Raw genomic sequence first — 27,325 nt, forward strand, 5'->3', positions numbered from 1 at the left:
TATCAGATCGCAAACCTATGCTGGTAACTTAATTTGGCTTTTCCTATCCCCTTGCTGATAAAGGCATAACAAGAGCAAAGAGCTGGAGGTTGAGGTATGCAAAGTGCAAACTGGAAATAAGATGCATATTTTTAGCAGCGAGGAAAATCAGCTGTTGGAACAGATCCATGAGCGATCAGATGGATTCTCCATCACTTGGAGTTGTCAAATGGAAAGTGGTTGTCTTTAAAAGATGTTCTCGTTCAATCACCTGTTGGGCTGGAGGCAGGAATTGCTGGGAGAGATTCTCAGACCTGCACGATGCCCGATTAAATGGTCAGAATGGGCCCTTTGGCCATAAAAATCTAGGCAACTGGAGGCAGGCACCACCCCAGGCCCACATAGAAGGGGCAGAAATGTATAAAGTCCTGGTTGGGATAATCGTCTGATCTTCCGTTTGAAAAGCAGGAGGTGAGTTGGTTGGTTTCTGGCTGATTCACAGGCTGGGAAGATGCTTACAGACACTCAGCTCAACCCCCAGACCACAATAAAGCTGGACCCCACCCTCTGCTCCCAGGCCGTGTTCAACTTGCCCTCTCAGGAAAGGCCTGGAAGCAGCGATCAGCCTGTTGCAGCAGGGCCTGAGTATTGGCAAATCCAGGCTGTGGCAGGCCACGAAGGAGTGTGGATTCCAGAGTCACTGACAACATCCTCCTGCCAGCTTGCTCTAGTTTATCTGGGGAAGGAGGGCAAATTCAAGGGTCCCAGCTGCAGTGGGATCATGTGGCAGCAGAAGGGGGCGGTCCTGAGAGAAGTCCCCCAAAAGTTCCAAAACAAAACATGGCCCTGCACATACTTGTCTCCCTGGGGCGAGGGTGAGAGAACAAGTGCAGGATATGTTGGTTAAGGCATGACAGGCAGGTACTCACATACTACAGTGCTGAGGGCAGCAGGAGAACCTACATAGAAAAGATGCAGCAGTCCAAAGCCCTGGGGCGCTTTGCAGGTTACAAGTCAGTGCCTTGAAACGAATCAGAAATGCATGCACCCTGCAGATCTCTGACCAGGACAAAGCTGCAATGGGGCAGGGGGGGTTACAATGCATCAGGCCATTAGGTTAATGGGTGGACGCAAATCTCTAAGAATCGACACCAGCAACGCGGGGCACCTCGGATGATGCCTCCATAAGCACGGAGCCTTCTGGCTCACATCTGGTGCAAGAGAGATGTTGTTTGAGCCAGGAGAACTGAGTTAGCAGCCTGGGCAGTTACACTCATCAGACTCATCTGGCAGCATGTGGGGGAAGACAGGAAGCTCTACCTCAGAGCCCAGCCGGGCTGGTTAGTTTTGTGTAGCGGGGAGGGCGGGCACCCGGTTCATTGACATCGATATTTTCTCAGTGGTGGGCTGGAGCCAATAATCCTTAACCAGGCCCCCTGCTTAATGGAGATGCTTCCTGGCTTATGTCTTTGGGGCTCCTGCTGGTTCTAGTCTTTGTTCTTCTCACACTGTGTGATACATGGAGCCAGCACACAAATTTGCCTCACCCCCTGCCTGATCCTGGATGTTGCTTTTGGGTGACTGTGACATTCCCCTGGTGTTATCCAGACCAGTGATCTGCTAGGTCACTCCAATCCTCGGCTCTGAGAGCCAGCCTTACCCTGCTCTGCTGTGAGAACCCTGCTCCTGGGCTGTTCACACACAGCCTCTGGTACGTAAGCTGCTCCCAGCTACGAGTGAGCCCTTTTGGCCAGCTGCTGCTTGGATTCTGCAACCGAATGACATATCTCCAGTCCCAGAGACAACCCTAGGAACCTCTGTCTTGCAGGGTCCAGTTATGCCCACTGGATGCTGCAAGCTTATATGAGTTCATCAACTTAACAAAGAAATTGATATGTACCAGGCTTGTTATCCCAAGGAGTATCTGTGACAAGCTTCAAACCAAACACACTGCTTCAGGTAGAATAAACAAACAAATTTATTAACTACAAAAGATAGATTGTAAGTGATCATAAACCAAAGCACAAGTCAGATTTGGTCAAATGAAATAAAAGCAAAATGCAATCTAAGCTGATCTTAACACTTTCAATGCCCTTACAAATTTAGATGCTTCTCAACACAGGCTGGCTGGTTGCCCTTCAGCCAGGCTCTCCCCTTTGATCAGCGCTTCAGTCACTTGGTGGTGGTGTCTGTAGCATGGCAAACATCTCTCCCTTTCTTCCCTCTTCGCTTTGCCCCCCCCCTTCAGAGTCAGGTGAGTATTACTTCATTGTAGTCTCAAACTGACCAAGGGAAGGGTGGGTGACTCACTTGAGAGTCCAACAGATCCTTTGTTGCTGCCTAGGCCAGTGTTCTTTGTTCCTGTGAGGCGGGGCTGGGTTTGTCCCATACGTGCCCTGATGAGATGTGAACTGCCCCTCTACTCCTGGAGAGTTTCACCTGGGCGTGTTTTAAGCCATGAGAACACATTTTCAGCCTCATAACTATATACATGAAATTACAACCTATAACATCACTGTAACAACAATGCTCAGAGAATCATGAGCCTTCCGAAGACACCCGACATGACAAACTTTGCATTGGATATCACACAATCATAAGGATGAACACGGGGGTGTAGGGTGTTCCCCCAAGGTACAGAACATCACAGTGACATAGCTGGGTCTATGCAGGGGACTACACCGCCCGCCAACCCCCACTGCATGTCCCTTTTCCCTGAGCCGCAGGCCAGATAAGGGAAAGGGTGGTGAAGGAGGAAGTGGCCAAGCTCTGTCCTGAGCTGTGCTGGAGGCAGGAGCTGATGCAGAGCTGTGACGGCTGGATATTACAGCTGGAAGCAGGTCTGTGTGGGACTGGTGGGGAAGCAGCAGTAACTGGGCAGGGAGCGACAGCAGAGACACTAACTGGGTGCTGTACAAACACAGAACAAATAAACCAATGCTGCCCAAAGCGTTCAAACTCTTAAGAGCCTGATCATGAGACTCTCGAAAGGAGTATCATAAGTGTGTACGCTGGTTCTCGAGCTGGCTTTTCACCTTCCTGCCCAGCTGGAGCGATGTTTTTTTCATAAGCGAACACTCCTCACACTGCCTCTGCCATCTGAGCCTGGGGGTATTTTCACATTGGAGGTCCAGTTTTTGCCCATTTAAAGAGTCAGTCTGCAAAGGGGATGAGTTAATCTGTCTAGGTTCCTTTCTTATATGATGTCGCCCCAAAAGTATAAAGTGTCCACATAATTTTGTATATACAACTGATGGGGTGTAAAACATGCAATCCACCACGCCACGTCCGCCCATTTGCTTCTCTCACAAGGCTCCATACCGAGCAGGGCATGCTGCTGGGGCCTGTCGCTGCTGGAGATGACACCGTGAAGTGGCACTGTCGTACTCTGGAGGAGGCACGTTGTCCAAGTCCACAGGACAGCTTCTGGGCCTGACGTAGGACAAGCAACGCCAAACAGGAGTTTGCAGAAAGTTTGCCAAAATGCTGAGATGGAAAAAAAACGAGAGGACCAGCTGCTTGGAGGCAGAATTGAAAGCAAAAAAAAAAAAAACAACCCCACACTTCGGCAGGTCAGTTCAGGCAACCACTTCCTGCACTGTCACAGGAAGTAGAGAGGAATCAGGGTTTTTTTTATTTTAACTGCTGAAAAAGGAAACTCTAAGAGGCCATGCTGAGACGAGGAGAGACATAGCTGATCACACCACTAACAAACTGGTCCTGCCAAGTCTTCAGGCAGAGTGGTAAGTGTTTAATCAAGAGACTGAAATAATGATGCAAGCTTTGGGTAATACCAGTAGGGGGAGGGCTATTCCTTGTTCGACTGAAGCACAAAAAAAAGACCCTGCCCCGTTTGGTTTCTAATCAATACCTTTCTGCTCTTTAAACAAATCCATGCTCCTGGAGTGTTTGGTTTTAAAAAGAACCACCACTTATGGGCTATGAGTAAAGCAAGTTATGTAAAACACAGGAAGAAAAGAACAGTGATTTTTTTTTTCAGGAGGGGTGGACAGTATTAACCTGAAGTATAAAGGTGAGGAGGAGCAACCCTTCTGTCCTTCTTCATAGGAGCTGAATCCCAGCCATGAGGGGAAACTTCACTGGGCACAGAGCAAAAGCATATAACTTTCTTCTGTCTGGGCAAGTTTAGTTCTGTAAATTACGATCACATTACTTTGTCCTTTCCTATGCCCTCCACATCCTAATACTTGAGATGATGGTCAAAGTACAGAGAAAAGTGGGGGCAGAGGTGAGCTCATGAGACAGACCTGAAAAGGGATGTTGCCTGGAGGGCACTAGTTTCCTTTTTGCCCCAGCCAGATGTTTAACTCCCAGCTGTAAGGATAGGGAAGCTCTCAGCTTCCATGCTCCCTATTATTGACCTAAGCTAACAACATCCAGTCCTGTATGTTCATCCTGGGGTAACCGGCACAGAATGAGACAGACTGTCTCCAAACCTGTGTGGGGAGTTATGTGAACTCCCCCTCTACAATTCCAAAACGAAACTAGTGAATCATTTTGAAAACATTTTTTAAATCTCTGTATTGGAATTATTATATGCAGCATCCATTAATCAGTGTTTGTTGTCCAGATCTTTGACTGCTCTGCCTTTCCCTAGGGCACTGGGCTGTGGATTGCGAGCTCTGGAAGGTCTGGGTCTAGTGGTTAGAGCAAGATACCAGAAGTGAAAACTTCCAGGCTCTATCCCCAGCTCTGCCACTGACTCGCTCTGTGACCTTGGGCAAGTTATATCTACTCTATGCTTCAGTTTCCCTCTCTGTGAAATGCCAGTGACAGCAACCTACCTTTGTGTTCTTGGATCGACTGATGAAAAGTACCTGCACAATAGCTAATTATTTATTATTGCCCTCCTTAGATCATAAGCTCTTTGCAGCAAGAAAATTCTCTAGCTCTTTATTTCATGAAATTTGGATGTTGATGGTTCAAGCTGAATGCTTGCTGGCGACAGTTGTTTTTAAGGATAAGGTGTAGTGGGCTGCTAGAATCCCAGGACTGGGAGAGGACAACATTGTCTGGAATCCTCTTCAACTAATCTGTTGTCATTCAAGAAATTTCATTTGTATTGTTCACCCATCGCAGGGGAGTAATGATCAAGTTCCTTTAGAAACTAATTTCATCCTCTGACCCTAAACAATCTACATGATCAGAGACGTGGGCGGCAGGTATAATAGGCCAGGGCTGGGGTGCCGCCCGACCCCTGGTTGCAGGGTTTTGGGGGAAGTTTTTGATTATGCCCCATGCAGATTCCGGGTGGCTGAAGCGGCATACACTATTCAGTTTCCCAGGTTCATCAGTAATCTCCCAGGTCTTGAGAAACATTACTGATGAACCCAGGAAGCTGAAAGAAAAGGAGTACGTGTGGTGCTTTCGTGAGCTCATGCTCAAATAAATTGGTTAGTCTCTAAGGTGCCACAAGTACTCCTTTTCTTTTTGCGAATACAGACTAACACGGCTGTTACTCTGAAACCAGGAAGCTGAGTAGCAAATATCACCTCCTCAGCCACCCTGGAACCTGCATGAGGCATATCAGAAGCTTCTTCGGACAAGAATGAGAGGCTTTTCCCTGGGACAGCTTGGGGAGGGGAGGGGAGGTATGGCTGGGACTGGCCTGGGGCGCCTCTGAGAAGACTGCGGGGGGGGAGGGGGGTGTTCAGGGCACCTCTGGTGGGGAGGAAGGACTCAGGGCTCCAGCCACGGGGAAGGGGGTTTCGGGGCTCCAGCTATGGGGAGAGGTCATGGTGGGGGGGCAGAGCCAAGGGCTCACTTTCCCTAAAGGGGGGGCTCCACTCCCCGCCCATGATCAGAAAGTATACAAGATACGATTTGCAAGGATATGATTAAATGAACCTACTTTGGGAGATGTAGGTCCTGCTCACAACTCTTGAACTGACTCACTGTGTCTGATCTTGGGCAGATCACGTCTCTCTAACTGGGTGTAATAACCGTGGCCCATCCCACAGGCCAGTTGTGGAGCTTAGGCCTTTCTACACTGGCATGTGTCGACCTAGCTGTGGCAGTGTCTTCACTTAAATTTGGCTCCCACCCACGTAAGTGCGTCTCTACGCCAATTTAGTAACAGCACCTCGCCAAGCAGCGTAGAGTCACAGTCAAGGTAATTAGGTGGACACAGTGTCAACGTAGACCCTGTTGCTTACATCAACTGTTACCGGTCTCCAGGAGCAGTCCCACAATGTTGCCCCCTGACAATGCAATCAATGCAAGCACTCCTGTTGAGGACACACACTGCTGGCACAACGATCCCAGTGTGCACTCCCACAAGTGATTTAATAACAACAATGGCTGTATGCCAGCATAAGCTAGATCAACATAGTTTTGGTCAACATGGCCTTAGGTTTTTTGCTTGTTTTTAAGAGCTCTGAGCAGGTAAAACTTGCTGTCAAAGAGCAAGATACCTTGCTGCAACCTCCAGTTGATGTCAGATGTGTTTGCTTCACTTGTCTTTGCCTCCTAAGGTAAAAGTACATTTTGCTTCAGTTAAAGGGTACATCAGGCTGCAGACAGGATGTTTCACAAGGTAACCAAAGACCTGGCAAAGCAGCTGGCTCACGATGGAGATCTGATCCCAGTTTGCAGCCTTATCGACCAAGATCAATTCAGACCCCTAAACCTCGTTCGAAGGCAACCAAAAAAGACATTATGGAGGACCCAGCACTGCTACTACAAAACAGGATTTAGGCTCTGTGACGTTCTGGTACCTGGACAGGACAGCAGAAATCCAGGTAATGCCAGTCTTCCCACATTATTTACCTGTCCAGTGTGGCAACACTGCCTGCAGCAGCCTGGGCTTGAGAGGCTGTTTTCTTTCAGTGACTGGCTAGGGAACCATGCTGCTTGTGTCTGAACTCTGTCAGGCCTCATCCTTCCTGTGTGCACAGGAGCTATGGGCCATAATTACATATTAGTGGTACAAAGAGAATGTGTTAACTCTTGCAGGGTTTCTCTTCCCCCCACCCCAGATGTTCAGGATTCACGCTCGATCACTGTTAAGGATTACACTGATGGCACAGTAGCGTGGACTATTAAGCTGCCTGATGACTTTGTGAGAACAGAAGTGACAGGAGCTGCCAGCACCTACCAAGGGAAGTCCATCAAGGTGAAAAGAGTAGAGGTCATCCCAGCAGACCTCATGTTGCTACAAGGAGAAAGGTGAGGCTGGCAGAAATGGGGGGGAAGGAAGGACTGCTCTAATTTATGCAGCTGCTGCCCATGGGCCCATGTCAGCTGCTGAGAGTAGCTGTAACAGGGCCACATCTCATTTCCCCTGGCCACACCTCTCATCAGCACTATGAAAGGAGATGGAATAGAGGCTTCCATGGCTTTGTGAACTCAGGGATTCTGCTTAGATCAGGGGAATTCCCTGGTGGACACTTAACCCAGCTTTCATCTTGCTCTCTGCCCCCAGAGTGGCAAATTCAAGAATAAGGGGAGCCAGCCAGTGTCAAGACTGTACAGTAACCTACAGAAAGAAACTCAGTAGTGATGCAGAGTTCACTTCTTTTTTTAGGAAAATCAACATGGACCATTCCTTCATTGAGGGTTTAAGGAAGCGCAGAGAGAACTTGTACGTGATCAATGAGGCTGTACAGGCTTTGGAGGAGACCACATTTTCCAAGTCCAGTACCATAGAAGGCAGCATTCTGAATGAGATCTGTGTCCATTTTTCATTAAAGGTTTGATTTCTATCTAGATTCAGGAAATGCAGGGGGGGGGAACAGCCCCCTCTTTTTAGCACATCTCTGTGCTGTGTGTGCTCGCTAACTCCTCTTTCCATGAACCAGGGCACCAGAGGCAGCCAGAGAGTCATAGTTATCCCTAAGGACTGTGTCTTGGCGTTCAGAATCAAGCCTCTCATTATTCAAAGTGAATCATGGGGTAAGCATCATCCACAAAACTCATCCACTATGAGAGGAAAAAAGCAACACATTAGAAATAAACTTCCCAAGATGTAACAGATATTTGCAAGTGGGGTAGTGGTATTTTCAGGTTTAAATACTGCTGGTGAAAACCTGAGGCATCAAATAACTCTTCAAAGGTTATAAATGGTCATTTCCCTTTTTGTATCTTCCCAGGCATTTCCCATTATCCAGATGATGAAACATTTGTTGCCGATGGTAAACAGAACACTTCGCTATCTTCCTTTGTGTTGATTCTCCCTCTAAAGCGGGATTTTTAAATCAGTTTAGTTAAAATAGTGTAACTTTGTGTATGGACACGTATCAATTTAATACTGGCTTAGAGCCGTTTACCTTGCACCACGACATTTCAGGGGCAAACTAAATTGATATAGCCAGTTTTAATCCATTGCAGGGCTTTGCACCAGTTTAATCTGTTTTTAAACTCATAGATTCATAGATATTTAGGTCAGAAAGGACCATTATGATCATCTAGTCTCAGATTATCTTAAACCAGTGCAATCTGTATGTAGACAAGCCCCCAATGTTGCTAATACGGATGTAGCTGAATTTAGCAACAGTGGGAATTTTTTTGAAAATTTCCTTAGTGCAAACAAGGCTCCAGAGTGGTTATTTTAGCCAGTTCATGAAAAATTATATTTATTAACAAGGATAATGGCTTTCCTCAAATATACGTACCCTTTATACGGACACAGTCCTTTTAGTGGAGTAAAGATAAATGCACATTGGTGTTGACAACAATTCATAATTACAAGGGCTCAACTTCTAAGTTACTTTTTCCTTCACCTCTCTGCCTTCACAGGTCCAGCAGAGGAATCTGATTACTCCCCAGGTAGGTAGCTCTTTATAACATCCTCATCGGACATCAGGATACAATGTAGACAAATCGTTTCAGGGTGTTCTGACCTTATAAGTCATTGCTCAGGGAAGCCACCTAGAGATACATAGATTTCCCAGACTTTTCACTCTGCAGAGCACTTCATAACAAAGAAATCCTCTCACAGACCCACCTCTTTTGACATCCCACTGCTTGATTCTCAGAACATTTCACTCTAAACTACCAGAAAGGTACCCACAGACTATGGAAATATCCACAAGCCAGCTAGAAAAATATTACTCCATAGATTGATGTCTGCACCACATAGGTTATAAAGATTTGTTTCTGGACTGTATACTGAGTTTCAGGGCCTGACTGCTTTCCAATTTTTCACCTTTACAGTCACAAACGCCTGTTCAGAATGGATGTAAAATGCTACCAATTCAGAACTGACTCATACCCACTAAAATGTTTTACATACATTCTGAACAGGTGTTCAGTGATGCACACATTGTTTGCACAGGGGTAAGTGATGACACAAAGTTCAAAGGAGCGGGGAATCATGCTCACAAGGTATATTCTTGTCATCTCTCATACAGAGATCTCATATACAGGATGTGAAATTTCACCAGATGCCACAGCATGAAAATGAAAATTGACACAGTTTAAGTGGCAAATATAAGACAGTGACAATTTATGTTGACTTTCATGTGATTTGGATATTTCTCACTTATCAGAAAGCAGCGTCAGAATGTCTGTAAACAAAAATTTGATGTCATTATGTAACAATTTCATCTCACTGTACTTGTTAATGTAAAGTGGTGTAAACCTGACAATCATCATACAAAATTCCTTGACAAAGCAATGGTTTATGCTGCTGTGCATTTCATATAGACTACCCTTAACCTATGGCTTATAAATATTTTAGTGGACTAATCTTTTTTTCAGTGAAGGAATTAGAATGAGATGATTTGTATTCTATTCTAGGCTGTTATTAACTCATCTTGTGACTTTGGACAAGTTAGTTCTGTAACATAGAAAAATATTCACTTTAATAAGAAAACGCATCAAGATCCTTGGATAGGAGGCATTAACTGAGAACAAAGTATTATTAATTACCTAATGTGTGATTCTGTGAATATTCACAGAAGCCTTTCCAAATCTAAGTTTTTCACATCTAAATTTTGAGTCCTATCTGACCCTTTTGAACTGGGACAAGCAGGGAATCCTGCATTCTGACTCTCCTCCGCTGTTTTCAGATGGAGGAATGGAAGGCCTACAGAGAGAAGTTGAAAAGGAATGTGCAGAGCTCTCACAGTTGTCCACAGATCTGCGTGCCAAGTTCTTAAAATCAATCATAGCCATGATAATAAACATCGACCTCTTGCAAGAACTCAAACTCAAGGTAAAGCTCCTTTTTTCAGTCATTATGAGTTTAAAGACCTCCCGCCCCCACTCAGAGGTCCTTCCTATCCTGTAACCATCTGTCAGTTCAACACCTTCTGATCTGGTCCCCATTGCCATATAAGTAGATAAACTAAACGCGAAACCCCAGCCTTGCTCTGGAAGGAAGATGGGCAGAATTACTTGGTAGGCCTCTTTTGTCTAACTTCTATGAGTATCATTTTAAAAGGCACACCGAAATTCCTACATGTGAATATGCCAATGGACCATTTCATCCGGCATCCTGTATCTTACAGCAGCAAATATGAATATTCAACTCCCCTAATCCCCAGTTGTGCTATAGTAGATAGCTGAGGTGAGGAAAAATGTGGTCTCCCAACACTGCTTTCCTCCCAGCATAGTCAGATGCATACTTCAGATGACCACGCTGGATTAGTGTCTCTCTTAGTAGCCCCCAATCCTCGGTCCTGAAGCTTTTTTCCCCCCCTAACCCACAGCTAGAAGAGGCTTTTGAAGATGCTGATAAATGTGAGCTAAAGAGTGAGAATCCAGACTTGGAAGACTTGCTAAACACTTTACAGGATTCTGCAGGAAACATAAATCTTTACCTTGCTGGGCCGGTTCTCTACACTCTTCAAGCACTTGGTGGTAAGAATAAGTTCTGGGTATTTTATTGGGGGCACCCAACCACACCAATACATAAGAAATGAGTCTGCCTACGAAGAACAGAATGAACGATGAAGGAGAACTTGCATGGTTCAGACATTCCTTAGATTCTTGGCTACGGCAGGGTACAGTCTGCTGAGAATTTGGACCTGCTTTTGGCAGACAGTGCCACCTAATACAGTGTACCATTTGCCAGACATAGCATTGTGATGGAGTTTACATCCCGTTATGGCATCCTAGCAGAATCCTCATATTGAGGCACCTACTTGGAAACACAATGCATTGGAGAACCCAGAATATAACACAGAGGACCTGAAACCTCAGCAAGAACCTGAGAAAGGGTGGTTAAGTAACAGAAGTGGGGGAATCAGGACTCTCCAGTTCTATTCAGTTTTGCCACCACTTGTTCTGTGACTTTGGGCAAGCCACTTCCTCCCTTGCCTGTGCGGCCCACTCTGCATAATGAGAATAGTAATTTCAACCACTCACCCCCCTCACAAGGATAGTAAAACTTAATTTAGTCAAATTATTAAAGTGCTTTGAGATCATCAGAAGGGAGTGCAGACAACTGATTGTTATCCACCTGGGCTTGTCCACCCTCTGCACTTACCCTCTTACCGCCCAGAAAAAAACCCTTTTCTCACATGATTTCTTCTTTTTCAGAGCTAACTGAGGATCAGTTACTGCGGCTGGCACAGTCTGTGAAGAAGCAGATTGTATCCAAACAGCTTGAGTTGGTGAGAGAGAACGCCAGTGAAAAACCACGCCACACATCTCTCAATGAAGTCTTCCCTTTTGTGGTTTTAAATCAAAGCTATGATTAGATCAGGGCATAAGCAGCAACGTCACAGCTTGAAGTGATGCAAAGGAAGGGTTACTACAGTCTTCAGACAAGGCTGGGACCATAACTGCCCACTTTCAGCGAGATCCACTAAAACACAGAGGCCCAAATTTTCTGACACTGAGGGACACATGGCATCTACCCAGGAAGCAATGGGTGGCACGAGATTGCAGATACAGGATATGTCTAAAAAAACTGAACAGAAGCAACCCTACCAACTGTTGGCATTTTTATTCTCCTTGAGAGATGAACAGAAATTACTTTGTAATTTGAATTCAACATGTTCTAGCTATGCTGTTGCCCAGTGTAACGGGGTCGCACTCACCTCTCGTGAGCACCCTCTGCCTGAGTGCTTCCACTCTCTCCCTCTGTTTGTGGTGGGTCTTTGCTGACTCAGCCCACCGGCCAAGTCATACACAGTCTCTCTGTGAGATAAAAGCAAAGCAAACCTTTTCAGGGTACAAGTCTAACAGGGCTTCTCTCAGTGCCCTCTATAATGTCTCTCTGTTTGTCCCTGCTCCAGAATACAGTGCCCCAAGGCTCCTTCACTGGAGGCAATGGCTTCGCCCTCTCAGGGCCTTTCTGGCCCCAGCTCTTCACCTGGGCCATTACAGTTCAGTTCCCCTTCTGGGGTGCCTCAAAGTCCAGGCTACTTTCCGAGTAGCTGGTTGGGGGGGGGGGGGGGAGGAACCCGGGCCCACCCTCCACTCCAGGTTGCAGCCCAGGTTCCCTGTAGATAGCAGCCATCCATAACATCCCTTTAAATAAACGGTGTTGCTGCTATAATTCCCTTGGCCACTTTCCCATGGCTCCGGCACATTCTTCACCCTTACCTCAGGGCCTTGTCCTTGTAGAGTCCCAGCAGCCAGCCTGGAGCACCAGCCACCCTCCTCCAGCTCTAGCAAGGAACTGAACTCTCTCTAGCCCTGCAGCTCTTCTTATACTGCCCTGCTGGTCCCTGATTGGCTGCTTCCCACACAGCCACTCTAGGCATCTTGGAGGACCTCTCTACTGCCCTTTTCTGGGGCAGGGTGTGGCAGGGCCACAAGGCCTCTAGCAGGGGGCCTCAGGGCCTAGTCCACCCCATCACACCCAGTTTTACCCTCACTCAGCAGTTACTGGGAGACCATAGCTGTGGGTTGCATTGGTGTGTCATGCTCCTGCTTTAAAGGCAAAATACTCACTTTTGGGGAACAACTAATCCAGGAAAAATTGGAAATAAGTGTTTATCATGATCTTAACAGAAAATAAGAATCTTAGTTCTAATAATGCACATTTACACACAGCACTTTTCACCTTCAAGGATCTCAGAGCACTTTGCATACTGAAAGACAGAGATCATTTATTCATCCACTGCAGTGACTCTGGTGAAGTTCTGACAGAGGCTTATTCCTGTAGCAGCCAGAGATTTAATATTTTGATTTTGCTTCTTTGTTGTTGCAAAGGTCAAGAGCATCTTGAAGCAAGATTTGCACCTGAAAGAAGCTTTCAGCCTGGATGCCAAGCTGGTCTCCTCGCTGCAAGAGGAGGAACTGAACATAACCAAGGCAATGATAGAGCTGGGTGGAGTAACACTACAGAGAAATGGACCTTCTTTCACTGGGACTGGAGACTTGGCAGCTTCCTCAGCCCTCAAAGCATTGTATGTAGCCTTGTATGCTTTACATCTTCTGTCTAGATCAGACTAGACATGACACCTTTCCTCACATTAGAAGGGATGTCAATAGAAAGACTGAAAAAAGATTTCCTGAGGTTGATTATGGGAAGTGAGTTTTTCTCTACAAAAAGAATCCCCAATTTTATACACACCTATACACTGTAGCAACCTTACTTTGATCTGGATGAGACTCTCTTCATGTCTCCTCAGTGCTGCTTCTAGATCAGTGGGTGGGAGAAGGGGACTGTTGCAAGTTGCCTGGCAGCCAAAGAAAGTGAGAAACCAGAACCAAGAATTAAAACAGGTTCTCTCATGACAACCCATGGCCCAGGACGTCATGAGCTTGTCTGCCATATTTTGGCAAAACCGGCCAATGGGAGCTTTTTTTTTGCTTTTTTTTTTGGAGGGTGCGCCTGCGGGCCAGAGCCGGGCAGAGCTGCTTGCGCACCTCTGCCTAGGAGCTGGACCTGCCGCTGGCCGCTTCAGGAGCAGCACGGTCTGCGGTGCCAGAATGGGCATGAAGCCTGCCTTTGCACCCCAGCTGCACCACTGACCGGGAGCTGCCAGAGGTAAGTCATCTTTATCCTGTTTTTCTAGTTCTGATAAGGTGGGTAAGGTAATATATCTTATTGGACCAACTTCTGATGGTGAAAGAGACAACCTTTCGAGCTACAGAGAGTTCTGTGTAGCTTGAAAACTTCTCTCCTTCACCCACCAAAGTTGGTCCAATAAAAGATATTATCTGACCCACATTGTCTCTCTGATATCCTGGGACAAACACAGCTACAACCCTACGATTTTGTAGTTCTGTAGTTTTGATTATGGTATTAATAAAACTCAGTTTCTCTGTGTGTATCATCAATTATCTTCTTCACACTTAATCTTGAAGTTGCTGCCAAAAAACGAACCTGTTATTGGTAACAAGTGCATTTTGCACCCCAAATTAATCATAAGGCAACAAAGTCCAAACAAACTGACCTTTAAATAATGCACAATAAATATAGTCTTTGTCTGTGTTTCTACTACTATTTGAAAACCTTCTTATTTACTTTTACATTCTATATCCTCCTCCTCCTCTTTGTACTGCACTGGTGGTGGTTGGGTTTTTTTATATGACTGGGGTGATTTTTTTGACTGTTTGTATACCAAGAAGCCTTGATCCTGACTGGAGCCTCTGGGCACTGCTACAATACAGATAAAAACAATCCCTTTCTGGAGGGTTATGGCAGATGTTTTTAAACACACGGATCTATTCACTGATAAGCTGAGCAATTCAAAATATTTTCTTAATGTTACGTTACTTCTGAATTCCAGGTACCTTACGCCTGTCTAATCACACATTGCACTCCTTCCAAGACCCCTGGGGATACTGCAAAGAAGAGGGCCTGAGGTCCCTGGGGGGTGAATTCAAGTCTGTTGTATAAAGCACCCCATGGGCTTGTCTACTCTAGAAAGTTTCACATTAACTATACCCATAAAGTTAAAGGAGCAGACCCTTCCCTAGTGTGGGCAGTTATACCAGTATAAAAGGGCTTTTATTGGTATTGCCTATTCTAGTTTGGGAAGTGAAATATGCTATACCATTATTGAGAACCTTTATACTGGTATAACTGTCTACACAAGCACTTACATTGGTATAACCATATTGGTTTACAAAGTCACATGTCTAACCACACAGTTATACTGGCATAACTTTTCTAACACAGATAAGACCATATTTACAATGTGTCGTGGCAGATGGGCAGAAGTCGTGATCAAAGCTCCACAAGACCGTAAGGAGTGTAACATTTGGATATTGTGGCTTTTGGCATGCGGGTGACTTGCTACCCTGCGTCCCCTCACTCCAGCACCACCCCAGGAAGAATTGGGGACTCCATCCAACTTAAGGATATTGTGAAGGCCAAGACTATAACAGGGTTCAAAAAAGAACTAGATAAGTTCATGGAGGACAAGTCCATCAATAGCTATTAGCCAGGATGGGCAGGGATGATGTCCCTAGCCTCTGTCTGCCAGAATCTGGGAATGAGTGACAGGGGATGGATCACTTGATGATTCCCTGTTCTGTTCGTTCCCTCTGGGGCACCTGGCATTGGCCACTGTCAGAAGACAGGAGACTGGGCTAGAGGGACCTTTGGTCTGACCCAGTCTGGCTGTTCTTTTGTTTTTAACAGAGACACATGCAAAACTCTGCAACCGGATAAAAAAACAAATCCTAATAACGGCTCTAACGCCTGCAGTGAGTACCACCCACGAGCGCTTACTGTCGGGCACCACGGCTGCCTTGGGCGGAGGCACCAAGCTCTTCTTGAGACCTGGACTGGACTTGCTCACTGGAGCAAGGGCCGCATCTTGCCGGGTGTTTGTGCAGCGCCCAGCCCAATGGGGCTGCAGTCAGGGTGGGGCACAACCCCAGTAACAAACAGAAGGTGAACGGGGAGGGGGGCCAGGAGTTCCTCACCCTTTTGGAGACCGGGAGCAACAGCGGAGCTTGAGGAGTTTCCCCTGAGGAAAGAAGGTCACTGGGGGGGGGGAGCCTCCTGTGGGAGGGGGGTCCCTGTGAGGGAGGGAGTCACTGGCGGGAAGGGGGTCCCATTAGGGGGGAATCTCCTCAGGTGAAGGGGTCTTCCCTGGGGAATGGGGGTCTTTGAGGGGAGGGGATCCCTGGGGTGAAGGGGAGGCCTTGGGGGGGAGGGGGGTCTCAGAGGGAGGGGGTCCCTGGGGGGGAAGGGGGTCTCTGAGAGGGAGGGGGTCCCGGGGGTGAAGGGGGGGAGGGGGTCTCTGAGAGGGAGGGGTCCCTGGGGGGGAAGGGGGGGAGGGGGTCTCTGAGAGGGAGGGGGTCCTGGCGGGTGAAGGGGTCTCTGAGAGGGAGGGGGTCCTGGCGGGTGAAGGGGGGGAGGGGGTCTCTGAGAGGGAGGGGGTCCCTGGGGGTGAAGGGGGGGAGGGGGTCTCTGAGAGGGAGGGGTCCCAGGGGGGGAGGGGGTCCCGGGGGTGAGGGGGGGCGCAAGGCCCGGGAGCCCCCCACCTCTGTGTAACTCGCCAGACCCCGAGCCCGCCTCCGCCTCCGCCTCCGCCTCCAACTAGAAAAGGCCGGGGCGCGCATGCGCCGAGCTCCTCAGGCGTCACAGCGACACCGGAAATACCCGACGAGGAGGGAGATGCCCGAGCGGAGCCGGAAGTACCCGACTTGGTGACGGAGATGCCCGAGCGGAGCCGGAAGTACCCGAGTGATTACGGAGACGCCAGGCGGCCGTTGGGGCTGAGCCGAGGCGCGCGGCCCGAGCGGTGACGTCCCGCTCGGCGCTCGGTTTCTCCGGCCTGCCTCTGACTCCTCCTCCGCCCGCTCTCTGGGCTCGGCTGGCCGGGCCTGGCCTTTCCCAGCACCCCTCGCGGCGGAGCCGGCCGCCTCCTCCCGCGATTGTTGCACCGTCACCGCGAGCCGCGCGAGCTCCGGGCCCCCCCCCGCCGCCCGCCATGAAGCAGGAGGGCGCGTCCCGCCGCCGCCCCGGCGCCGACAAGGCCAAGCCGCCCCCCGAGGAGCCGCCGCCCGGGCCCCCGGACGTGGAGATGCAGGAGGCGGCGGCGGACGGGGCCGGCGGGGAGAAGCCGCCGCCGCAGCGCGAGCTCGACGCTGTCACGCTGGAGGGTGAGGGGGGGAGGGGCACGGGGACCCCGTGGGGGGGGCGGCAGAGGGGAACGGGGGGAGGGGCAAAGCGGGGGGTGGGAAGAGGAGGGGGAGGGGCAGACCCGAGGTGGGGGGGGGCAGAGGGGAGACTGGGGGGGGGAAACGGGCCAGGGGGGGTAGACCGAGAGGCGGGGGGGGGCAGAGGGGAACGGGGGGAGGGGAGACCGGGGGGAGAAACGGGCCAGGGGGGGTAGACCGAGAGGCGGGGGGGGGCAGAGGGGAACGGGGGGAGGGGAGACCGGGGGGGGAAACGGGCCAGGGGGGGTAGACCGAGAGGCGGGGGGGGCAGAGGGGAACGGGGGGAGGGGAGACCGGGGGGGGAAACGGGCCAGGGGGGGTAGACCGAGAGGCGGGGGGGGCAGAGGGGCAGACCGGGGGGTAGGAGGGGGAGGGGCAGGGGGGAACGGGCCGGGGGGAGGGGCAGACCGGGAGGCGGGGGGGGAACGGGCCGGGGGCCCTGAGGCGGGGGGGGACCCAGCAGGGCTGGACCTCGGTACCCACCAAGTCCCAGGGGCTGTTTCCCTCTGGGAGGCCAGTGCCGGCCCCGGGCGCCTCACCCCACCGCTCTGTGAATGGCCCCGTTTCCCTGAGTCCCAGGGGAAGCCTGTGCAGGGAGAGGGATTGTGTGGGAGGGGGATGCTGGGCGTAGGGGGGTGATGGTTTGGTTGGGAAACGGCGGCGTCGGATGGCCACGGTCCCCGTCGCCGCTCACCCGAGCACCTCGCCCCCGGCGCCAGGCAAGGCGGCGTCCTCCTCGCGCTCGCTCAGAGGGCCAAGGAGATGCAGGGGTCTGTATGGCGCTGAGCGGGGTCCGCTCCCATTGACTTCAGCTGGAGTGGCGGACGTTCGGCACTCCTGAAAATCAGACCCCACGCGGCTTGCTTACGGTGACAGAAAGCCTGTGGTAGATCCGGGTGAACTGAACTCTCGGCCGCCGCCAGCACCGTCTGTGTCCCCTCCACCCCAAGTGGCGCGTAAAGGGACCCCAGTGTTTCGCTTATCTGTCAGTTTGCTCGCAAAGTGCAGTGGGACACTTCCGTGTGAAAGCTGCCGCCTGAGCTTGTTCTAATACTTGCTCTGTAATTCGGATGAAGGCAGTACTCAACTGGATCAGCCCAGCGTCCATCTACTTGGTTTGTGTTTGCACAGTACCTAGCACGGTGGGGCCCTTGTCTATCCCTGGGGCTCCTAGGTACTATTGTAATATAAATGATACTTCGGTATCCCTTTTCTCACTGTGGCCGGCACCAGGGACTGCAGAGGAAGATGCAAGAAACCTGTAGTAGACGGATATAGGATAATCTGCCTCCAGGGAAAGTTTCTTCCTAACCTCTCCCCCTCCTCCCACTTAGAGAGTGGCTTATGTCCTGAGGTATTGAGGCTTTCTCCTTAAAATGATATTAATATGAGCGGGTAGAAGCGCATATCAGCCTTCAGCAAGGAAGCAGGGGTATCACCAATATGATCATCAGGTATTAGGATTTGCCTCCTTTGTGAGAGCACTTGCCAGGGGCGAAGTGCTAGCAGGATTTCCCTGTGCTGATGCAGACATCAAAGAGCATGTGAAGCAGCTTGAGAAGGCCGTGTCTGGAAAGGAGCCTCGCTACGTCCTGCGTGCCCTACGGGCTCTGCCCTCCACCTCCCGCCGACTCAACCCCAACGTGCTCCATAAAGCCATCAATGGCTTCTTCACTTCCAACAGCACCATGCGGGACTTCCTGCTGGGCTTTCTGGAGGAGGTGAGTCTGCAGTGGGGGCACAGGAGGTTGCTGAACTTGGGGCGGTGACTCTGCTTTGGCAGATGCCGGGACTGTTAGTAGCAGAGAACATGTTGTTGTAATGGGGCGGGGGGAACAGAGACCCCAAAGGGAGTGTTCAGACATTACAACCTAATTGCTCAGGAGTGCCTGCGAAGTGAGTTGGGGGCAGTGACTCGATCCAGTTCCCAGCTGGCTTGTGTCTGTATCAAAGAAAAATCACAATGGGCATTTGCTGGCCTGCGTTGGCATCCTCAGCAGAGAGAGCAAAGACTGAGTGGGCCATGGAGACTGAACTCTCCTTTGTTCCTAGAGGTGATCCCTCCAGGTCAAGATTGTGGCACACTGGAGGCAGGCAGGGAAGTTGGTACGGGTATTGGTGATGGGTATGGCACATCCATGTTGAGTTTCCTCTGTGAATTACTAGAGGACTTCAGAGCTGTGGATCCAGCACATCTCGGTCTCTCTCTATAGCCTATGGACACAGAAGCAGAGCTGCAGTTCCGTCCCCGGACAGGAAAGGCAGCCTCAGCCCCACTCCTGCCAGAGGTGGAAACCTATCTCCAGCTGCTCCTAGTCATCTACCTGATGAACAGTAAACGATATCCAGAGGTAAAACCCCAGGACTGTCCTGCTTGCTGCATTGGGGAGATCCATCCTGCTACTGAAACCCAAGTACTGGGTGTGTATGGCCCATGAGACTGTAGGGTCAGAACCTGGGTGCTCTCCCCATTGCCTCCCTGTTCCCATGAGCTGAGTACGGGTAGACGGTGGCAGAGCTTCAGAGCAGAGAAGCTTCGTGTCCCATCCTAGCCTACAGCACCGATGGAGGCTTAGTAGCTAGCCAGCAAAGAAAATACCACTGCCTCCATTTAGTTACCTCAAGTCTGCTCTGCTAGGAGAGCTTCCCTGAAGTTATTTTAACCCCATCCCAAAGGGATTGGCTGAGATACAGCCCTTGGAAGTTACCAATATTTTAGGGATGGGGGATTTAGATTAATGGAAGTTCCCACAGCCAAAATGCTTCTGAGCGCTTCCCCTCCTGTGTTTCCTCACAAGTGAGCTCGCTCTCTCTCTTGTCTTGTCTGTTTTGACCTTCCTCCTTTCCTTCCCCAGGCCCAGAAAGTGTCTGATGACCTGATGCAGAAGATCAGTCCTCAGAACCGCCGAGCCCTCGATCTGGTGGTGGCCAAGTGTTATTACTACCACTCCCGCAGCTACGAGTTCCTGAATAAACTTGATGTGGTCAGGAGGTAGGACTGGCTGCTGCTGTGTCCGATAGGTTAGTTGCAGTCCTGTGTGCTGCATTCTCCTGGAGCCTGCCTATACAGAAATGAAAGGGCCTTTTGGTGCCTAATGGCACTGTAGCCATTAGCTAGGATCGAAACCTTTCTGAGGACATTTGTGCTCTCCCCTTTTGCAGCTTCCTCCCTCCCCTCTGACAGACTCTTTCCTCTCCACCCTCTTTTGAAGTTTCTTGCATGCCCGTCTGAGGACGGCAACCCTCCGTCATGACGCAGATGGTCAGGCCACCCTCCTGAACCTGCTGCTGAGAAACTACCTTCACTATAACCTCTACGACCAGGCGGAAAAGCTCGTCTCCAAATCAGTTTTTCCTGAGCAGGCCAATAACAACGAGTGGGCCAGGTACCTCTATTACACAGGTGAGAGGCAGCAATGCCAATGCAAGCTGCTTTACTGTTGTGTTGTCTAGTGACTAGAGCAGGAGACTGGAATTAGGACTCTTGGGTTCTGTTCCTGAGGCTAGGGAAGGAGTGTGATCAAGTGGTTAGTGCCAGAGTTCGGATTCAGAGGGTTTTCTTCTGGTTCTGCCACTGACCCTGTGACCTCTGGAAAATCGTATAATCGCTGCCTCCATTTACTCACCTGTAAAATGGGCTAATACTTAGCCCAACGTGTATGTCACAATTCTTTGGCAGTGGAATTTGCCACAGAATTGTATTTCAGAATCTACACGTCCTGCCCTAGTAAATGGGAAGAAAACACTGGACAACATGCACCAAGCATAAAATGTTATAGTCTTGTCTGCAGGTCTGAAGTGATAGGTCTGAGAGCGGTGAACGGCCACATTTATCTCTGAGGGGCGATAACTGCGCACAAAGGGAGTGGTGGAAATGCCAGCCCTGTTCTCTGCTATCGTGCCCAATACCACAGTCCCCAACAGTCCCCTCTGCAGCTGCCAAAACCTCCAGCTTTTCTCTGGACTCTTGCAGTGCCGCTCAGCATCACCAGTACAAACGTCAGCAAGTAAAACTGAACTGGATGGAAACTGGAGAAAGGAGGGGCCACTGTGCTGGTCAGGTTAATGTTCACATTTAATTACATTCAAAATCTCTGTTCTAAAATTTAAGTGAAGCTGCCCCAATTTCCAGACCAGGTGCCATAAAATCCAGGGACTGTGCCGCAGACCATGTCCCTCTTGCCAGGGAGTACAATGGGCCTTGGTAGTAATCATCATGCTAGTGAGCAGAGGTGGGTGTGAGGCTTTGAGAGCTGATGGAAGGGCTGTGGATGTGCAAAGAGGTGTTCGCGTTGCTGTCCTGGGCAGGGAAGGTGTGAGGTAAAGATTGCTCGCATCCTGCTGTCCCGCTGCACCGAGTAGGTAAGTGTGTGACCTCTGAAAGACGGAGCGCCTCTCGTCCTTCGGAGCTTAGGCACCTGTACACAGATCTGCTTGTTACTGACGTGACCTCAAGTGCTGTCAGTCTCAGATGGCACCGAACTAGAGCAGCCAAACAGCTGGCGTGGCATGGAGCAGTTGGCTTGATTAGCCGTTTGTGTCAGGTTGGGCGAAGGTCCCAGTGCCTGGGCTGGGCTTTGTCAGTTAAACCAACTTCTCTCTGAAACAGTTTCTGTCCCTCTGTAACTCCCCCTTTCCTTCCAGGTCGTATCAAAGCCATTCAGCTGGAGTACTCTGAAGCACGGAGGACCATGACGAATGCCCTGCGGAAGGCACCACAGCACACAGCGGTCGGCTTCAAACAGACGGTGAGTGGGTGCGTGCGTGGTCCTCCCGGGGCACCTCTGGGTGGATGCACTTGTGCCGGCACTATGCGTCATCAGGCCCATGGAGAGGAGCAGAGCCAAGGTAGGATCCGGGGCTCTCACCAGCTTCTTGGCCAGTCTATTCGAATGAAGAATTTGCTTCCTTAGGGTGTCTAAGGCAGTTCTGACAGACTCATAGTCTCTTATGTCTGTCTTTCTGCCTAAGGTCCACAAGCTGCTCATCGTAGTGGAGTTATTGCTGGGCGAGATCCCGGACAGACTCCAGTTCAGACAGCCTTCCCTCAAGAGGTCACTCATGCCCTACTTCCTCCTGACGCAGGGTAAGGGTGCTCTGGCTACTCCCCAGAGCTTCATGATCTGTTGTTGGATGATCCAGGAACCCCTAAGTTTCTGTTCTGTACCCTACCATTTGGTCTAGCTACAGCTTCTCAAATTTTCATGAAAAATGGCAAATAATGACGACAGCAGCTGCTAAATTGCACACTTTTATTTATGCTGTCTCATACTGCAAGAACAAAGAGAAATGATATGAAACTGAAAGATGTAGTTATAAGGGAAATGCGGGTCATAACCTGTGGAACTCATTGCCACAAGACATCAGAGACCAAAGGTGTAGATTGATTTTAAAAAAGGTTAGTTGTTTTGTATGAGAACGCTGACAGTTTCATTACGTAAGACAAAGACATTTTTTTACATAAGCATATTTTCACAAATGAGGGTCACTTTCATGGTTAGGTTGTTTTAGGCTAGCAAAATCGTGGTGCAAAAGATAAAAGTGCACTTAAAAAATATGTGCTGATGTTGCTATGGCCAACTTCTGATTCCAGAGCCACATGCGCAAAATTTTCAGAATGGAAGATAATTTTTAGTAACTTTGTGCTCCGTTAGCTGGTTTGATGACCAAGGGATATTGCTCCTGCTTCCAGTGCCCATGGTCCTGGGTTCTAATCTCACCGGATCCCTGGCTGGGGCAGTAAAACTTACTTTTTACAGTGAGAGTAATTAACCATTGGAATGCTTTACCAAGGGTTGTGGTGGATTCTCTATCACCCGCAATTTTTCAATCAAAATTGGTTGTTCTTTTTTTTAAAGACATGCTTGAGTTTAAAAGGAATTATTTTGGGGAAGTTCTCTGGCTTCTGTTACACAGGAGGTCAGACTAGACGATCACAGGTGATCCCTTCTGGCCTTGGAATCTATGAAATTGTTGGTCTTCAGAAGTCACCACATCATTATAAATTGAGATAATGTTCTGCTCTTCGAAGGAGCAAAATATTTTTAACATTTCATCAATAAAGGGCACTGTCTCCTGTTTTATTTCTGGCATTTATGGCTCTAACCTCAAAATTCCACTTACTGGAACCTTTACCTGTCAGGAAGGAGTTAAGTGGTTGGCATACAGGACTCCTGAGTTCTGTTCCTACTCTGACTTTTTTCAGAGTAACAGCCGTGTTAGTCTGTCTTCGCAAAAAGAAAAGGAGTACTTGTGGCACCTTAGAGACTAACCAGTTTATTTGAGTATGAGCTTTCGTGAGCTACAGCTCACTGCATCGGATGCATACCGTGGAAACTACAGAAGACATTATATACACACAAAGACCATGAAACAATACCTCCTCCCACCCCACTGTCCTGCTGGTAATAGTTTATCTAAAGTGATCATCAAGTTGGGCCATTTCCAGCACAAATCCAGGCTATGGCCCACCTTGATTACCATGCACATTGTAGGAAGAGTGGTCACTTTGGATGAGCTATTACCAGCAGGAGAGTGAGTTTGTGTGTGTATGGGGGTGGGGGGTGAGAGAACCTGGATTTGTGCAGGAAATGGCCCACCTTGATTATCATACACATTGTGAAGAGAGTGGTCACTTTGGATGGGCTATTACCAGCAGGAGAGTGAGTTGGGGGGGGGGGGGGGGGTAGGGTGAGGAAAACCTGGATTTGTGCTGGAAATGGCCCAACTTGATGATCACTTTAGATAACTTATTACCAGCAGGACAGTGGGGTGGGAGGAGGTATTGTTTCATGGTCTCTGTGTGTATATAATGTCTTCTGTAGTTTCCACGGTATGCATCCGATGAAGTGAGCTGTAGCTCACGAAAGCTCATGCTCAAATAAATTGGTTAGTCTCTAAGGTGCCACAAGTACTCCTTTTCTTTTTACTCTGACTTTGTGACTTCAGCAGATCTTTTCCTCTCTCTGTTTTCTCTCAACCGTCTCCTATATGTTCCCACAGCTGTTCGGACGGGTAACCTAGCCAAGTTCAACCAGGTCCTGGATCAGTTTGCGGACAAATTTCAGGCAGACGGGACCTATACCCTGATCATCCGGCTGAGACACAATGTGATTAAAACAGGTAAGAAGCTGCCAATGCCATGTGTTGGGCTAACTAGCCCCTGTGGCTTGCTCCTCTTGTTTAATGCAGCAAAGGAGAGCAGTGTGCATTTGAGTCTCCTTGTGCTGCTTGGTTTAAAAGGCCTCTTGCGATCACACCCACTCCCCAGCTCACTCAGTGTACCTGTGGCCACATGACACTCTCTAGCTTCTGTTCTTTCTCTCACCTCCAGGTGTTCGCATGATCAGTTTGTCCTATTCACGCATCGCACTGGCCGACATTGCTCAGAAACTGCAGCTAGACAGCCCGGAGGATGCTGAGTTCATTGTTGCCAAGGTGGGTCGCTGGGACGAAGCAGAGGGTCAGGGATCAGCATAGGAAATCTAGCACTTGGCCCCTTCTCCCTGCGGTGTTCAGGGACCGCAGAGCTGTCTGATTCCTGAGGGGTTGGTCCTGTATCTTTCAGGCCCTGCGGAACCAGCGCTGTGCTCCTCCAAAAGGGTCTGTCACCAGCCTCTTACTATTGAGATCTGGGCCAACAGCAGCTCCAAGGGCCTGCATCCCAATTAACCCCTTCATGCCAAGGTGCTCTGACCCAGAGCATAGCCTTGTCCCTACCCATCTCGCTACATCTGTCGCTTCCTCGAGCAATCGTTACCAAGGGATGTTGCACCAAGAAAAAACAGGTGCTCAGGGCTTGAGAGAACAGACAAGCCAATTCGCTGTCCTGTGGGAGCGAGTCTCCGCTTCCTGAGTGCAAAGTGCTCACGCTGCCATCCCCGGCTGTTGACCCACGGGCACTCTGTGCTCGCGGACACCAGCCTTGGAGGTTGGCCCCTTGCCGTGACTGTTGCCTCTGGGCTGTAGGCCATCCGGGACGGCGTGATCGAAGCCAGCATTAACCACGAGAAAGGCTACGTCCAGTCCAAAGAGATGATTGACATCTACTCCACACGGGAGCCCCAGCTGGCCTTCCATCAAAGGATCTCCTTCTGCCTCGACATCCACAACATGTCTGTCAAGGTAGCTAGGCTCTGCCCATTGTCCAGGTGCTGGGTCAGGTGTCCCGGTGGGGCCGGTCTCCTGAGATGTGTGAGTGCAGCAGGTTGACTTAGAAGCCTTAGGCCTCCAGAAACTCCCCCAGCAGGTTCCAGGCCCTTCTGGGGTGATGGGTTGGCTCTTCTCCTTCCTCTCCCTCGCACCCCCAAATCATCTGTTGGGGCACCAGTTCAAAGCATGGTCCCTCTGCCCTCCATGTGCGCCCCACATTCTCCTGTTATCTAAACACACCCCGTTCTGTACTCTGCCAGCAAATACAGTGCACTGCAGCGGGAGCTGGGAGACAAAACTCCTGGGTTCTGTTCACCACTCTACTGAATTGCCTCTGTAAAATGGGATCCCGCCAAGCTCTTCCATGTGGGAGCTGGGAGGCCTCATTCATGCCAAAGTGCTGTGAAAGCCTCCGATCTCAGACAGATCTCTCAGCACTCTAGCTCCAGCTGCTGGGAGCGAGAGCTGATTCCCCGGGTAGGCTCATGAGGCCTCAAAACATGTGCTACCTTCGTGAGCACATCCTGAGCTCTGCTGCCCTGGGAGGTGTCTGAAGGTTGATATCCTGTCAGTGAGGCAACCTACCTGGCCGTGCTGGAACTTGCTGATGGAGCAAGGAGCATGACCCCTGGCTGCAGTGTATGCTTGGAAATGTCTCTACAGCCTGTGAGAGGTGCCTGTGTGTTCCTTGCCTCTGCCCTGTGGCCCTGGCCAAGGTGGTCCCTCACTGATCCCCTTTTGTTTGTGTTTCCAGGCCATGAGGTTCCCACCTAAATCTTACAACAAGGACTTGGAGTCTGCAGAGGTGAGATCCCACCTGGGTTCTGGGCTTCCTGCCTGTGGGGGGAGGGGGTTGAGCGCCCCATTAGCAACCCTCCCTAGGAGTGACACTTTCCTCCCAACCAATGCTGTGTACCCATGTCGAGCCTGTGCCAAGAGCCCCATCCCTGCCCTGGTGGGAACCTTTCTGTGGCGAGCCAGGAGTTCTGTCAGGGGCCCAGTCCTTGATGCCAGCTGTGGTTTGGACAGAGCCTTCTCTTCACTCATTTCACATGAATGGCCATCACTTCCCCCTCTCTCTCGGTCACTGCTGTCCTGGCAGCCTCTCCGAGCGGCTCAGCTCCCAGTGCCCTGCGCCATCCCAGTCCCACTGCTGCAATCGGCCTGTTAGGAACGTGCCCTGCCTTTGCCTTCCAGGAGCGCCGGGAGCGGGAGCAGCAGGACCTGGAATTCGCGAAGGAAATGGCAGAGGATGACGATGACGGTTTCCCATGATCCTTTGGGGACAGCAGTGTATTTTTATTTTCCCACAGGGAATATCCTGTCTGATAGAAACCATCCTCTGGTGGCTACAATCCAGAATCTGCCTTTCTTTTATAAACTATCTGCATGTACGTATTGGGGGGGTGGGGGAAGGGGAGACACACCCAGGTTCTATATCACCCTCTGCCTATTGTAGAGGGAAGTGCTCCCCTGCAACCATCACCCAAGAGATCAGCCTATTAAGGGAAACCCACCCTCCCAATTCCCAATAAAACTTCTTTTAAGGTTGCTTGTGGTGGATGTCATTGCTGCACCGGCGTGGGAAGCGCACAAGGGGTTAATGAATTAAACCTCCTGAGCTTTGTTACCAAACCTCTTACCCGCTCCTGGGTGCGTGACCTGCTGCTGGGTAGGTGGTGGTTACTGCTACACAGACCACGGCTGAGCCGCAGCTCTCTCAATAATAATGGGTTAAGACTTTGTTAAGCTTCAATTATGACTTTTAAAATAAAAGTTGGAAAAAAACCTCGCACGTGTGTGTGGTTTTGCGGCTTTCAGTTTCACGGTGGGGTGGGTGGAACGGCTTGGAAACCCTGAAGCTTTCGGATGCAGTAACAGAAGGGAGGTATCTTTCACAAGGTCAGATCTTTCTCCTGAGAGCGCCAGTCAGGATTCCTGGTCTCCCTTGCTCTAGTTACTGGTTATGCTGTCGCTCGTACACTACCACCAATGTGTTACCTGAAAAACCACCCTGGCTCAAGGTTAATCTCAAGGTTTCTCATTATCACTAGATGAACCTGCTAAGTCACCCTGAAACTGCTCCTTGCAGCCTCCCCTCTGCCCCATTTGTAGGTCATACACCTGACCTCTGTTGTGTATGAGCGCAGTGCCC

General features: G+C 49.9%; 2 protein-coding genes and 1 long non-coding RNA gene across 6 annotated transcripts; 2 read left to right on the top strand and 1 right to left on the bottom strand.

The window, feature by feature from the left end:
• Positions 1–1,971: 1,971 nt before the first annotated feature.
• LOC140904085 (uncharacterized) lies at positions 1,972–16,381 on the bottom strand. 4 transcript variants are annotated; one of them, XR_012156432.2, is made up of 6 exons: positions 15,778–16,381; positions 13,494–13,577; positions 11,988–12,087; positions 8,613–8,868; positions 6,769–6,899; positions 1,972–3,465 (listed from the first exon to the last, which is right to left on the bottom strand). It is a non-coding gene; the product is annotated as an uncharacterized LOC140904085 (long non-coding RNA). The 4 variants fall into 4 exon arrangements; XR_012156431.2 differs by lacking the exon at positions 8,613–8,868 and having other exon boundaries at positions 15,778–16,378; XR_013635089.1 differs by lacking the exons at positions 1,972–3,465; positions 8,613–8,868 and adding an exon at positions 4,540–6,628 and having other exon boundaries at positions 15,778–16,379.
• Positions 3,560–14,542, top strand: LOC140904084 (gasdermin-A). The gene is made up of 11 exons (XM_073326361.2): positions 3,560–3,722; positions 6,496–6,740; positions 6,978–7,167; positions 7,526–7,691; positions 7,800–7,893; positions 8,091–8,132; positions 8,737–8,766; positions 10,011–10,156; positions 10,653–10,803; positions 11,485–11,558; positions 13,108–14,542. Exons 2-11 carry the CDS (start codon positions 6,524–6,526, stop codon positions 13,348–13,350), a joined length of 1,353 nt encoding a protein of 450 aa, XP_073182462.1. The 5' UTR covers positions 3,560–3,722; positions 6,496–6,523; the 3' UTR covers positions 13,351–14,542.
• A 303-nt stretch (positions 16,382–16,684) lies between the features above and the next one.
• PSMD3 (proteasome 26S subunit, non-ATPase 3) lies at positions 16,685–26,721 on the top strand. Its single transcript, XM_073326360.1, has 12 exons — positions 16,685–16,962; positions 18,550–18,740; positions 19,233–19,370; positions 19,875–20,011; positions 20,232–20,422; positions 21,664–21,767; positions 21,991–22,105; positions 24,022–24,141; positions 24,353–24,456; positions 24,988–25,143; positions 25,925–25,975; positions 26,368–26,721. The coding sequence occupies exons 1-12, from the start codon at positions 16,791–16,793 to the stop codon at positions 26,443–26,445; spliced, it is 1,557 nt and encodes a 518-aa protein (XP_073182461.1). The 5' UTR covers positions 16,685–16,790; the 3' UTR covers positions 26,446–26,721.
• The last annotated feature ends 604 nt before the right edge of the window (positions 26,722–27,325 follow it).

Source organism: Lepidochelys kempii, chromosome 27 (genome assembly GCF_965140285.1).
Source record: "Lepidochelys kempii isolate rLepKem1 chromosome 27, rLepKem1.hap1, whole genome shotgun sequence".
NCBI classification, from domain to species: Eukaryota; Metazoa; Chordata; order Testudines; family Cheloniidae; genus Lepidochelys; species Lepidochelys kempii.